The 15473-nt window shown below is 35.6% G+C and overlaps 2 protein-coding genes across 6 annotated transcripts in view; one reads left to right on the top strand and one right to left on the bottom strand.

Annotated features, from left to right (window-relative positions):
- The window catches only part of LOC107678736 (coiled-coil domain-containing protein 22-like), a 16771-nt gene extending 14911 nt beyond the window's left edge, over positions 1-1860 (bottom strand). For 2 of the 3 annotated variants that reach the window (XM_016474117.1, XM_016474129.1), the window contains exons 1-2: positions 1498-1819; positions 1206-1383 (exon numbers count right to left, since the gene is read on the bottom strand). In XM_016474117.1, the coding sequence (XP_016329603.1) occupies positions 1206-1383; positions 1498-1547 (228 nt within the window). In that variant the 5' untranslated portion in view covers positions 1548-1819. The other variant, XM_016474122.1, reaches the window with a different exon arrangement.
- Positions 1861-3366: 1506 nt separating this feature from the next.
- The window catches only part of LOC107678718 (sodium-coupled neutral amino acid transporter 3-like), a 21365-nt gene continuing 9258 nt past the window's right edge, over positions 3367-15473 (top strand). Inside the window, exons 1-7 of one of the 3 annotated variants that reach the window (XM_016474100.1) lie at positions 3367-3533; positions 4911-5097; positions 12620-12758; positions 13572-13641; positions 13760-13875; positions 14102-14175; positions 14679-14771. In XM_016474100.1, coding sequence (XP_016329586.1) covers positions 12700-12758; positions 13572-13641; positions 13760-13875; positions 14102-14175; positions 14679-14771 — 412 coding nt within the window. In that variant the 5' untranslated portion in view covers positions 3367-3533; positions 4911-5097; positions 12620-12699. Of the gene's footprint in view, positions 3534-4910; positions 5098-8422; positions 8589-12619; positions 12759-13571; positions 13642-13759; positions 13876-14101; positions 14176-14678; positions 14772-15473 lie in introns of those variants that run through there. The other 2 variants (XM_016474091.1, XM_016474106.1) reach the window with 2 other exon arrangements.

The following is a 15473-nucleotide window of genomic DNA, read 5'->3' as shown; positions in this document are numbered from 1 at the left end:
AGTGGGTTCAACTGGATAGGCTAACAAAAGCATTAAAATGCAATGACACTTACATTGTCATCGCATTTCGTGCGCCACTGATAAGGCTGCCTGACGGCTGACGCAGACCTAAAATTCTAATGCAACGTTCAATATGGATCACGGTCGGATCAACTACGATCCGTTCAACCCCTACTTTAGAAGTTTTTTCATCGTTAGTTCGTGTTAACCAGTGTAGTAAACTAATGTTTACAAATGGAACCTAATTGTTTCCAGTATTAACTACTTATGAGACAAAATTGCCAAAAAGGATTAACAATAATAAAAAATATTTAAAAAAATATATTTTTCTTTGTAACATTTAAAGGTCATCTGAATGAAATCACAACAGATTAATTAATTCACGGAAGATTTACTCAAAGATTCGGCAAAAGTCCAGATGGTGGATCAGCACCTAGAGACGACCTCTACAGCCCTGAATGTCAGCGGAGACCATGTCAACTAGATGAACCCCAGAGACAGATCCCCTGTGAATACCTCATCGGCCATCGGCACAAGACTACGAGAACCAGACGAGTCCTCTGCACAATCTGACCTGTGTTGCAGCCTGGAATTAAACCACTCCATGCTGGTTTCGTCTGGCCAGAGTGAGACTGAGCCTGGTTTCTCCCAAGGTTTTTTTCTCTATTTCTGTCACTGATGGAGTTTTGGTTCCTTGCCAAAGTCGCCTTTGGCTTGCTTAGTTGGGGACGCTTCATTTCTGGCAATATTGTCGGCTTGATTGCACAGACACTATTTGAAGAGAACTGAACTGGATGACGACATCACTGAATCATCAATGAACTGACCTTAACTGAAAAATGTACTGTTTGTTATTGCCCTCTTGCATTAATGACAAACTATTTTCCTGTTTGACACTGTAAAGCTGCTTTGACACAATCTGTATTGTACAAAGCGCTATATAAATAAAGGTGACTTGACTTGTCTGCAGCAAGGACCCATTTATCTTTTGTGAAAAATGTTTGTACATAATTTATCTACTAAGTCTAGTTAATTTATTATAAATGTCCGTACTGTAACATCTTTATTCAAACTCAAGATAAAAACAAAAGTGCTTATTCACCAGCAGTAATGCATTTTGAATGGCTATCAGCTGACTCTGTCAGTTGTGAGGGGTCAAGTTAACCCAAGCACAAAGTGGGACGTTCAGGCACCGTGTCTCTCACCTGACAGGCCTGTGCCAGGCTCATGCCCAGTCTGAAGCGGGCAGACATGCCAGGGGGGAGTAAGTGGGACAAGCCATTGCCCAGCGCCGGGTCGATCACACGCAGGCATTTCACCACCGCCTCCACGATCAGCTCACTGGTGAACTGCTTCACACTCTGAACATCTTCATCAATGTCTCTGGAAGACATAGACAATAAATATGTTTGACACGTCCCGAGATGCAAATCACTCCAAAGAGGGAAGAAATTATTTGTCACAACTAAAGAGACCTGTTAGATTTTGAATACTTACGTGCCAGCTCGTCTTAGAGAGTGAATTAAAATCCTGTCGACTTCTTCCATCACGTCTTCCGTAACAATATTAAACCCCCACCGTGGACAAGGCAAATGAATATCATAAGGCTTCAGCTAACCCTCAGCATCGCCTTCACTTACAGCCTGTGCAGGGCTGCTAACCAGGACGACCGGTTGGTTGCCATGGTTACATTTCACACCGCAGCTTCAAATGAATCGTAAACTGTTTTTTAACACATGCTCCAACAAAACGGCACGTCAAAATTACAAGTTTTTTTTTCACACAGTCTCTTCAAAATCTGCTTTTTCTGGAGAGGAAGTCATTACCTAGGAGTGTCCAACGCAGTGCACCATGGGACATGAAGTTTTAGATCCTTAAAGCGCCCGTACTGAACTACTCGTATAAAACTCAAGTTCCCGACATCCACAGCGCGTTCAGGTCTCGTGACGAGACCGACGCTTAAGCACGTGCGCTGTCCAAGAGCGAATTGAAATGTTTGAGATGTTTTTTGCAGGTTTGAGAGAAAATCAGATTAGATTTAGAACAGTCGTATTATTAACAGATGCTTAAACTAGAAAGAACATGCTATTTATCGTCAATATTATTAGTGCTGAATATTAGTGTTGAGCGCTGACTAAATATTTAATGATATATTTAAATCTATCTTCAGAGATCCTTGTACTTTTTTCTTCCTTAAACTAGTAAACTACATGTTTTACATATAGCTGCTACTTGATTCATTTCTGTTTACTATTTAATTTACTGTTTTCACATTGATCAGTAACAATAAATAAACATATAGGCTATATATAACAAGACAATGAAGAAAATTTGACATTATTCCTCCCAACATTTTTTTTTTTACAAAAAGTCTATAACAAACCTTTAAAGGTCTTTTGCAGCCTGACAATAGTTTTGTGTGCCCGAGACCAAAATGTGTTTTATTCACTTTAAATCTTGCCCTAGGCCACAGTTTGCATACATCCTGAAATATGATATATGGTGACTAGTCATATGACAAAAAAAAAGTTTAAAAACTACCCAATCTGGGTTGTTTTTTAGCTCAGCGGCTTGGTACATATATAGGACAGAACTCATGTTGGCCTAACTTGATCACAAATTGGGTAGTTTATTTAACCTAGCATGATGGATTGATTTTACCCACTGATTTTTACAATAATATATATTTTTATATTATATAAAATATTTTTTACCACATACATGAATTAGTAATTACAGATTAACTTAATCTTTGTAAAATACATGACCCAACCACTAGTTTACAGTTCTTAATACAGCATATGCTACCTTTTTAACATATTGCCTACATTTAAACTTGTTTAACAAACATTTAAAAGTAATTCAAGTTCAATCAACCGGTCTCTGCTATCCCGTTTCCACTGTAACGTGTTGGCTCTCTTGCTGGAGCTGGGCTTGTGTTCAGCGGGGGAATCACGAACCCCAGACCGCTGCCCTTTGTTTCACTCGAAGCCGAAAGATGCTGTGATTGACTCCATAACCTGCATTTGACCCAGCCAAAGGGTTACACAAAAACTACCCAACACGGAAAAAAATAATTTCCAAACAGTAACTTTTCACTAACCTAAATTTATTTACCTGTCTTGTTCTGAGTTTTGTATTTTCCAGCTCAAAATATGGAGCTTCTTGTGGATTGCATTACATTCTATCCATATGATGAATGAGAGAAAAGCAGATGTGAAAGAGTGAAAGAGCCATTGAATGGAATGCTGTTGCCTGAATTAACAGAGTGGCTTCAGTTGTACATGACATCACAAGTAATTTGAGACTGTATTGAGAAGCTCCCTCCCTTTCAGAGTTTTTCCTCCATGTGCTTCCCACCCTTGCCTTACTCCCTTCAATAGAACCACACTGTCCTTTCTCTCTTTCTCTCTTGAGCTCTACTTAAACCTTTTAACAATTGGGATAAAAAGCAACACCTCAACCAAGAAAAGCTCTCAGAGAATGCTTCACCAGCACTGCCTTTGAGAAAACATCAACAGCCATTTAAAAGGGTGAGAGAGTCTAAGTATTTTCTTTCCTGAGTATCTGTTGTATTGCTAGAGCACATGGTCTATAAAATCAAACTACTGTTGACAGGAAAGGCTTAATAGCTTAGGAGAGTTTTGTTAGCATAATTATAGCTTTCATTATGTTCTGGAACAAGTTTTTTTTGTCATACAATTTGTTCTTTGATTGCAATTAATTGCACTTTCAGGCGGCTTTTTATGACAATTTGGGTTAGTGAGATTTATAGTTTGTTATTCCCCTCAATGACCCTACATCGTGCTGAAGAATATGGCTAAATATGACTTAAGATAATAGCATGTGTGAGTTGAAAATGTGAGTTGTACATGACGCTATGCGGGTATCATATGTCCGATCACAGGACTAGAATTAACTCAAGCCATATAAAAGGCCAATAGCTGATTTGGACAGACTAGGGGAAATGATTGGAAGTAGTATATATGTTCTTATGTCTTTTATTATATCTTGAGATGGTTTCTGTTGACTGAGAGCAGTGTGCACCCACCCAAAATATCTACAAAAAAACCCCAAGTCAACTCTTTCTTTGCGAGGTTGTTGTTTAGAATAGATTTTATTATTGGAATGTTTCTTTTAAGTTAAACTCCCATAACAATGTAAGAAAATCAACTTGATAGACATGTAGGTTAAATGTAAACTGTCAGCATATATCATTCAATATGTTTGCATTCTCTCAGTTCTTCATATGTTCCACAAAGTCTTCTAGTTATTGTTCAGTAAAAGGTGTAATTTAAACTGTTTATAACCAAAGCATTTACTTAAGTCTTCTCAGACTAAATTGGGACTATAAAGAGCTCAAAATATCCAAACCATTCAAAAATTTGTTGCGCAACGTGTAAGAGTACACCCAATGCATTGTGAGAAGTAGGCTAGTATATGTTAAACACATTTATTCAGTATAGCTTTTAAAGAGCAACTAGGTCATGTATTTGGGAACAGAGACATCAAATCTCATTGAACTTGGTAACATCAGTTTGGTTATTCACCAGGATACTTGCAATCTTTTCAAAAACTGGTATGAAGTTAAATGGGAGAGCAGAAGTATGTAATTTCTTTAGCATCATTTACCAGAATACGCTTTACTTGATGTGGTAATTAAGATGTATATTTCTGCATTTGTTGGTCATAAAATGTCATCTGATCTTGATCAAAGTCACAAGTATAGACAAAAGCTAAAGTTAACAACATTCAAACAATTATAATCTTTCATGTATTTATTGAACACATTCCATTAAACATTCAGAGTGCTGTGTAAAAAGTAAATTACTTCTTGTTGTTACCTGGATGACCCACAACTCTTTTTCATGTTTTGGACAGTTGTTCATGAATCCCTTGTTTGTCCTCAGTGATTTTCTAAAGAACTACCCAAGGTTCTTCAGAAAAAAATCTTCCAGTTTCTGCACATTCTTTGGTTTTCCAACATCTTCTGCAAATTTGACACCTTTACAACAGTAACTGTATGATTTTAAGATCCATCTATTCACACTAAGGACCAGTGATGGACTCGACTCGACTACACAACTATCACAAAAGGTAGAAACATTTACTGACGCTCAAGAAGGAAACGTAATGCTTTAAAAGCTGGGGGGGTGTAAAATTTTTGAAAATGACGATCAGGGCAATTGTACTTCTTATGAAACATAAGTATCTTGTAGCTACTGAATGGCAGTACTAAATGGAAAAAATATGATATTTAAACAAAATAAGAAAAAAAAATACACATTATCATCCTGTTCAAAAAGTTTACTTGTGACTTTGATGAAGATCAAATGACATTTTCTGACCAATAAATGCAGAAAACCAACCAATTCCAAAGGTTTCACATACTTTTTCTAGCCACTGTATATAGTGTGCGAAAAGCAGTATGTCAGGTGTATAGGTTGTCCGAATACACAGTATTCATGAAACAGTAGGTGAATAATACTCGGATGTTCACTTGCTGGGACTTTGAATTTCACAGCCAGTTTACACTTTGTTATCTCAATGAAGCCATGTGAACTGTAACTTTAAGCCACTCTTTTCAAATGCAATTCAAGTGAAACTGCAACTGATAACAAGAATGTTGTTCATCATAGCTAATACTTGTTAACTCCTGAGTGCATTATTTTTGTGGTTACTCTATGTAGTATGCATCGCTCAAAGGACAATGGCAACATTGAAGATGTAATATGATGTCGTTTTTTATAATACACAACTGCATACCAAAAGAACATACTTTAACAATCATTGAGAAGTATATTCCTTGTCAAATTCAGCACATACTCTGAAAGTTTGTGAGTTTGGATGCAGCAGGTTTCACTGTGCACTTTCCTTATCTGCCACTGATTGGCCAAACACTTAGTCCCACCTCATGCCATTGGTTGTGCTATTATTGCTATGTTGGGTCGGTCAGAATGCCTAACCAGAGTAATGTATTGATAGCACGTCAGTACACTTTTTATTTTATTTTTTTACACTTTTCAGCCTTCAAATGGCTTATTTATAGTCTCTGCATATAAGAAAGTATTTTAACATGTTACCTTTAACTTAAATGTTGCTTAATGCTAAAACTGGATGGCCAGTATTTCTTCTGCTATTTGCTTGGAAAGTAAATTTAACCACAAAGAACAACAGTCTCAGTGTTTAATTTTGTGCGTTTGAGAGCATGACTTCATACAATATCATTTTGCTTACCAATTTTAGCTGTTGGCTTCAGGCGAAGCACTTCCTGTTGTGTTGTAATCTTTGAAGCAAATAAAGATCTGTGGAAAAAAACATCACTTTCACAATATTTGCTAACATACCACTACCACTGTTATCTGAAAGGAAATGTAGAGGAAATCATTATCAGGTGGAAAATGAAAAGGAATCTGTTAAATTTTTTGAAGGGGTGTTCAAGGCACAATGTACACACTGAAGTTGAGACCCACACAACTGATAAACCTCAAGAGGTTTCTGTAGCTTTTTTAAACGGATGTCCTGGACATATTGAATATACATGGCGAGTGCATTGTGTGGTCTACAACAATGACCAGACCTGGTCTTCTACGTTGGCTTCCACTCTTTGAGACTTTTGGGTTTAAAAGTAATTCTGATGTGGAAAATGCATTCTGTTAGTGCTATTATTTAGAGTTCACACAAGCCTGCGTTTTGGCACACAGATGTATACGGCCTCTGAGACGAGAGTATCATATTATCTCCTAGGAAATGCTCTGGAAATTCAAGTATGGGCAAGTACGCTACACACTGTCTGCCATAAAAAGAGCATTTGAGCACTGTAATACACCTCTAGCCAAGGCCTTTAAATGGATAGCAATAGTGTGATCTGTTGACATAGGGAGAGAGTCTATAAAGATTGAGAGTGGAATGACAGGAAATGGATGGAGGCGAGTAGAGGAATGCCAGTGAAATGGGTGGAGAGATGGTTGCTCAGCTCTGATGGTGAGTGGGTGAAGATAGTATAGAGGGTGGGATCTGCTAACCTGCCAAATCTTGTCCACAAATCTTGTTGCATTGCAGGTTTAAGTGTTACAAATGTGATTTAAAGGTACTTTTATCACTGTTTTAGTTCAGTGCTTCTCAGTAGGGTTTGCTTCAGATCCAGATTAGAGTGCTTACAATATAGTACTACAGTCGTCTATTACACTAAAGTAAACAAAAATGTTGAAAATATATAAATAATGCAAATATATAAAATATGATATTAACCATAATAACATTGTAATATCTAATATTTACAGTACTATTTACAATATAATATTTACATTACTTTCAAGAATACAGTAAAAACAATAATATTGTGAAATATTATTACAGTTTAAATTAGCTGTTTTTTATTTGAATCTATTTGAATTGTATTTGAATTTATTTCTGTGATGGCAAAGCTACACTCTTAAAAATAAAGGTGCTTCACGATGCCATAGAAGAAACTTTTTGTCTAAATGGTTCCAGAAAGAACCTTTAACATCTGAAGAACCTTTCTGTTTCACAAAAGGTTCTTTGTGGCGAAAGAAGGTTCTTCAGATTATAAAAAGGTAAGAAAGAGATGGTTCTTTAAAGAACCTTTGACTGAATGGTTCTTCATGGAACCAAAAATGGTTCTTCTGGCATCGCTTGAAGAACCTTTTGAAGCACCTTTATTTTTAAGAGTGTACATTTCCAGCAATACTCCAGTCTTTATAGTGTCACATGCTCCCTCAGAAATCAGCCAAGCTGATTTTAGTGCTCAAGGAACATTTCTTATGTTCAATGTTGAAACCAGTTTCTTTGAAAAGAAAAGAACTATTCATCAAAGAACAGCATTTATTTGAAATAGATTTTTACATTTTATTATGAACCACGTGTGCTAAATAAAATCCAAAATTGTTACGATTTTTAGTTTCTAAATATCTCTTAAATGTTGATAACCAGCAATTCACTGCACAAAGCAATTTTATTTTTATTGCTAATGAAGCTATATTTTCTTTTATCTCACGTAGTTCTTTTACCATGGTTTTCATAGATGATGGCATGTCACAAAAACTGTCTACCTGTCATGTGCCTAATTTGGTTATCTTTGTAAGTGACAGATGAACTTGCACTGAAATACTGCTGATTGGATGAGTCAGTTTCACGCTGATAAGCTTATGTATGTGTGATTATATGTTCAAATGCATTTCGCATTGTTTTCCCTGCAGTCAGAAAGTTGAGTTTTACTACATGAATTAAGTCTACTACATTAAGTCTTGAGAATCTCTTAAATTTAATTCAGCAACAGCGAGTAAAGGGTTAAAAGTTTTTGGATGTCTCAGCTCACGTCCCCCTCCCCTCCCCCACCTCTTTCTCTGTCTTTTTTTTTCTCCCAGCCCCTCAATAATGTCTCTGCTACCCACCCTGCATGTTTTAACTGAGTGCTAAGAAGTTTAAACAAATAACTCAATGACTCCCTGTGAGTGAAGCGGAAAGGTTGCCTGGGCCAGGTAACATTTAGCATCTAAAAATCAGATCAAGAGAACGTGGGATTACAAACAAGTCATCTAGTGCTGCATGGAGAAAAGCTGCTCCAGGTAACAGCCAGTCTGGTCACACTAGTATTTCACACTTGAACAGGCAGTTATTGGGAGTGGTATTGGGTACTAGGTGGTCTTGTCACAGAGAGGTTAAAATCTCTTTCTCCTCTTGCTTGTAGGCAAGCTTCCTTCAGGGTGAAATTCTTGGCATAAACGCGAGTGTGACATTTTGTAGCTGACAAATGTAATTTATAGGGGATTTTTCCATGAAAAGGTTTTTGGTGTTCATTTAGTAAGAATTAGCTCTGTAGAAATATGCTAGTTGGAATCAGTTCCATGTATTTCAAGTCACTGATATTTGAGAAATGATCACTTGTCTGTTGTTTTAAGAGTAAACTTAATAAGTTAACAAAAGCTTCCCTTCAGGAATGTTGTCCAGTTGGTTTCGACCGTAGTTTACACATGACTCTATGACTCGTGACATATTGCCTTTAAAGCTCACATAATGGTCCTTGGTTAAACTTGTGGTTTGTGCTATTGGTAACACTTTACAACAAGATTCTATATGTTAACAGTAAAGAAATAGCTTACATGGAATATCACTTTTAAACTATTTATTAATCTTCATTAATGTTAATTTCTACATAGGCTTTACTAATATATAACATTACCACAATATATGCTGTAAGAAGTGTTGTTTTTATTTTTAGTTTATAATGCATTAACTAATGTCAACTAATTGAACCTTAAAGTGTTGTTTTATAGCTATATAAATTCTCATAAGGCCATCAATACTGTAAATTGAATACGTCATATACACAAAATTATTTTAGTGTTATTTTTATACTATTATAGAATTCATTAAAAGCTTTAATATTTTCAGTTTTCATTTTAATTTTAGTTTGTGTCATTTTGGTTTTTTTGCTTTTGACAGTTAATTCATTTTTTAATAGTTCTATTTAGCTCTAATTTTCATTTAAGGTTTTTTAAGTTTAAGTTTTTCATCTATAGTTATATTTTATTTGATTTCAGTTATTTTTTCAATGAATGAAAATGTGTTTTGATAGTTTTAGGTAACAATAAAAACTGATATGATGTACTATAATTAGGCAAGAATCAATGATTATGAGCTTATGAGAAGGTGCAATAGCTTTCCAAAACATGTTTCCACAATGCTTCATTATTGTTTAATTGTGCTCATGTGCCCACAGGCATACATAAGCTTTACAGATTGCGCAATTCTGTACTCCAGTCTGCAGATACTTATAACAGCCTGATGGGTCAGACACTTTAATGACTTTTACCATATAGTGTGGAATTTTGCCAGACCACAGTACAAAAGGTCAACATCTCGGTCTGGCAGCTGAATGCTAAATTTTGAAAACGATATAATGACAAGATGAGGCTGATAAGAGTCACAAACTTTTGGAAGATTTGTGTTGCTTTTATATCCTCCAGATGTGCATGTTAATTGTGTTGGCAAAATTTGTTTTTAGAATTATAATTTATTAGTATTTAATTTTGTCACACACACCTCATGAATGATGTAAAATCATATTTAGCTTTTCTAAATATGCACTGCATTTTAAGGCACACTAATAATATTCCCTATAAAGTCTCATTCAGTTTCATATAGCGTATTATATTTGTAAACTTCAGTACTTTTCATTTCATTAACTTACTTCTATTACAAGACTGTATGTGTTTGAGGAAAGACCAAACCGTGAATCACCATGTGCTAGCAGTATGTTATTATTACAACAAATCTTATCAAGTTTTTGGGTGTACAAGGTTGTGCTCAGAAAGCAGTTCGAGAACTACAGCTGTCAGGAGCTGCTGGAAAGTTTCCAAACCTCCGAAGCCTGAGCCACGTATTCAGACTTGTGGCTGAATGTGACTGTGAATTTCATATCCAACAGTAATTCTCCTTGTTGCTTCTTCCCACAGCATTTCACAGGGTCTTATAAACACGCTGATCTCATATCTGTTTACATTTTTCTGATAGATTCGCCCCGGGCATTGGAGAGGGATTTTTTTCCATTTACACTTTCTTACGTGTTCGAGACACTGTGAGATAATTTGGATACATGTGTCAAGAAACAGTAGAACTGTTTGAGTCACATACTGTTATGTTTGTTAGCATGTGACCATCCCACCAAATGGAATAGATCCCACTGTTTTCAACATCTGAACCACCAGTAGTTTGCAAACCACTACTGAGTTAATACATAACATACTAGTGTTCTGACTGATGTCAGTCATAATGATGGAGTGCAGATGTGCTTTTCATTCAATACTGTGCACACTATAACCACCACACACCCCCATATCTCCACCCAGGGTTCTTATTTAAGAACTAAAACTAAACTAAACTAAAACTAAAACCACAAAACGCAACATTTTTCATTTTGATTTAGTTTAACTTGATGAAAACTTGACTAACTTAACTTTAAAAAAAACCCCACTAGTATAGTAATATAACTAACACTGACCCCCACTCTTTGTAAAAGCTAAAACACAGAATGTCAAAGGTAGCGTCTTTCAAGAAGCAGTTTCGGCCACTCTTGTCAGTCAGTAAAGATTAGATGTGTGTCCCCTGTGGGGATGAGTGTTGTAGCAACACAAAAACAAGTATACTACTAAATCTTCCAGAGTTTCAGTCACTATTATGGTGTACACAATGGTTTTAGTTACGTAATGACTAAACGGAGCACAAAAGGTTTTTAAGTCAAACATTAGGATACAGTTCCAAAGCTCTTCGTTCATCAATGAATTCACGAATGGCATGCAGCACCAGAATTATAATTTGCCTAGAAGCATGGTGTTTGACATGTCTGTCAAATCAGTACTTTAGAAATGTGCTTTCTCAGAAGCTGTTTCTTTATAAATGTTCATTGACAGTTGAAGGCAAGAATAGAAAATAAACCCAGAATTACAGATTTCTGGTGTATTTTTAAGCTCTTTCCCCCCTTGAAACATGGCCTTTAGAGCCAATCACAATAGAGGTGGTGGGAAACAGACACATGGACCTCATGTTTCCTGGACATTCCGCTACATCTTGACAGCTCTCACGGTTTTCTCATCGCATAACTTTTAGGAGAATTATGAAAAAGAGGCTAAATAGAAAGTTATATGAAGACAGGGTCAAAGAGTGCATTTAACAGTCTTCAGGTATCTGAGTTAAGGCTGCTCAAAAGTAGCTCTGTGATTGTCATTGCAAAGATTGTGTAACATCGTCTAGTATAGACATACTAAAATATCTGTGTGACCAGCAAAGAGACACTTTGATTGTGCTTTGATTCTCTGTAAATGATGCAGCATTCATGTATCCTTTGTTGTTGACATGATAGAGTACATTCACTACTGTTTAATAGGTTGGGGTAATTACGTTTTTTTTTTATAGAAATCAGTATTTTTATTTAGCAAGGATAAATCAAATGCATTCTAAGTGACAGTAAAGAAAAGAGTTATATTTCAAATAAATGCTGTTTATTTGCACTTTAAATCCATAAAATAATCATGAAAAAACATATCATGGTTTCCTCAAAAATATTAAGCAGCACAACTGTTTTCAACAGTTTCCACTGATAATAAGAAATGTTTCTTGAGCACCAGATCAACATATTAGAATGATTTCTGAAGGATCATGTGGCAGTCAAGACTGGAGTAATAGCTGCTGAAAATTCAGCTTTGCCACCACAGGAATAAAGTACATTCTAATGTATTAAACTAAAACATAGGTATTTTAAATTGTAATAGCATTTCACAATATTACTGTTTTTAATGTATTTTGATCAAATAAATGCAGCCTTGGTGAGCAGAAGAGATATCTTTTAAACACATTATAAAATCTTACCGACCCCAAATGTTTGAACGGTAGTGTATTTTAAAATTTGGAATTCATAATTTTTACATTTATTTGATATTTTATTTATAATTTCATTTATTTATAAATGCATTTATGCTGCCTCTGTGCAGTTAATCAGTGTAAATACTGTACTGTATGCTGCTTCAGATGCATAACTAAATGACCTTCTTTTTGTAGGATTTTAGTTTAATGCTTTCATTGTGTCATTTTTTTCATGCAGATATACTTCAGAGAAAACCCTTCACTCCACACCTCACAACTTTCACTGCTAAAAAGAGAAAAAGAAAGAAAAAATACATCATGGAACTTCAGAAACTAACAAACGGTCACCACCAAGACTTTCAACATCTTGAAGAAGGGTGTGTGTCATTCATTAGTAGTGATTTTGAATTAAAAACAGAATTGCGAATGCGCTTTCTGTGTCACTAAATCTGTCACTACATATCTATTTTCTATTGCTCTGCAGATTCATGTTAAAAGCGAAGCAAACACACTAGTCAGTTGCTTCGCTGTCTGCTTCTCTAGAACAACGCCACAGTCATAAACAGAGTTAAATGTATTTTAAGTGAATATTTGGGTGAACTTAAAATGAGCCTAAAAGGAAAATGTGAGCATTGCAACATCAAAATATTTTTTTTTCCAGGGAGTGAGAAATTTAGCACCATACCACAGCATAGCCTTCACCTCATTAGAACACAGAAATAACATTGGACTTATGGTCACATTAATGCATTCCATACAGGTTGAACAAATCAGCGTTAATTGTTCAACAACAATATATTAAGTGATATCATCCTTGACACATTTTATTACATATAAACACCATGATAAACTGGGCCTGGGTTTAAATTTCAGGCGCATCACTTTGTATGTTTTTTAATGGGCATCTTGTTGGGCAAAAGGGTTACCTTTCACATAAAATTTGGAAAGGGTCCTTGCTTCAATTAATTTTGTGAACCTCTGAACCCCCTGATTTACTGTTTACTGCCTACAAAATGAATGTCAGGGGACAATAAATGTAAAGAGTAAATGAAAAAGGTCCACACGGTTAACTATTAGTGAACATGCAGGCCTTTACCTTACACATCAGACTTTTAAACTTTGTAGCATCATAATTAATGACCTGATAATTGCTGTATTCATAGAGTGTGACATTTGTCTGTTTGTTTTAGAGAGTCACCTGAACGAGAGGAGTTTTTACCACACAAGAGTGATGGAGGAAAACCCACTCAGTTTACAGATGTGAGTGCAGAAATCAAGCTCATATTAATAAAGCATACAATTTTCAAAGTTTCAAAGTTCAAGTGCCCCCCCACACCTCTTTCCCTCTTATTGTCTCTGTGCCTGTTGTTTCTTCCAGTTTGAAGGAAAGACGTCATTTGGAATGTCTGTCTTCAACCTCAGCAATGCCATCATGGGCAGTGGGATTTTGGGCCTGTCTTATGCCATGGCCAACACTGGTATCATCCTCTTTCTGTAAGTATCCCAGAATGCACCTCAGATCCCTTAGTTTCACAACTAGGCACAATGTAAGTGCCCTTTCATGGCATTTCTAACCATTTGAATGATCCATATTTTTAAAAATGAAGACAACTTAGCATTTTAGTGCATATTTTCAACTATGTAGAGCATTTACATGAGGCAAATCATCATTTATGTTCTTGCCTCATGTGTTCTTCTGTTTTCTGCTGGCTTTTAACAGGGTCTTACTGACCTCCATTGCTGTCTTGTCATTATACTCTGTCCATCTTCTTCTGAGGAGTGCCGGGGTTGTTGGTATGGCGATTCAAGAGATTTGGTTTTCTTTTTAACATTATTTAAAATGTTTGTGTTATAAAAATAAAAGAGACTTTTAATATTGCTTGTTTTTGTACAGTGGAGTTAAATGCATATTTTACATTATTTTTCAATTAAATACAGTATTTGTTTAATTAAAAATAATTATTGTCTATAGCAATTTGAGTGAAATGTTGAATTGAGAATAAATAATAAATAATTAATATATTTACAAAAATACATATTATATAAAAAATTATATAAAAATATATACATTTCAGAATGTCTTAATTGTTGTCACCTTTTTGATTGAATGACAATGATGAAGACATAACTGAATATAAACTTTTAACTAAACTTTTAAACTTCACTCTAAAGCTTTTTGATTATTTCCAGGTGCATTTAGATTTTGTGGTGTCAGACTTTCGGGCCCCACCGTAAAGATTGAAGTTAGTTCATTAGACTGACTCACTAATCACTAAGCTGTAATATTGTCTGCACAGGTATTCGCGCTTATGAACAACTGGGTAAACGAGCATTTGGACACCCGGGAAAAATACTGGCAGCTGTTGTCATAACAATGCACAACATTGGTGGTAAGTTGTAGTTTTGGGTCAGTTCTAATCTTATTTCCAAACTACCTTTGTTCTGTATCTTTTTGCTGACTCTTTCATTGAAGACTGTAACACTAATAATTATTCTCCATTAGACTGAAATAATATCCCTATAATTTGGTCTGTTAGTAGGACATGAAAATGTACAGTGCCTTGCGAAAGTATTCATACCCCTTAATTTTTTTTCACGTTTTGTTACATTGCTGCCTTATGTTAAACTGCTTTAAATTACTTTTTTCCACATCAGTCTACACTCCATACATCAAAGTGACAAAGCTAAAACAGAATTGTCACAACTTCGTAAATGTATTAAAATTAAAAAAACTGAAATAAGTACATTGTATAAGTATTCATACCCTTAACTAAATAAAACTAAGTCTTTTTTTGTTTGATGCGACAAGGTTTTCTCATCAGCATTTGGCAATGATCTGCCATTCTTCACCTCGCCTCTTCACCTCTCAAGCTTTGTCAGCTTGGATGGGGGCAGATGCACATTTTCAGGTTTCTCCAGAAATATTTGACTGGGTTCAAGCTCAGGCTCTGGCTGGGCCACTCAAGGACATTCACAGAGTTGTCTATAATTGACTCTTGCTGTGTGATTAGGGTCATTGTCCTGTTGGAAGGTGAACCTTCTGCTCAGTCTGAGGTTCTGAATGCTCTGGACTGGGTTTTCATTAAGGCTAT

The sequence above is a fragment of the Sinocyclocheilus anshuiensis genome, unplaced genomic scaffold (assembly GCF_001515605.1).
Source record: "Sinocyclocheilus anshuiensis isolate Anshui unplaced genomic scaffold, SAMN03320099.WGS_v1.1 scaffold13, whole genome shotgun sequence".
Lineage (NCBI taxonomy): Eukaryota > Metazoa > Chordata > Actinopteri > Cypriniformes > Cyprinidae > Sinocyclocheilus > Sinocyclocheilus anshuiensis.
The sequence above is the reverse complement of the archived record's forward strand: the minus strand, read 5'-3'. Positions and strand labels throughout refer to the sequence as shown.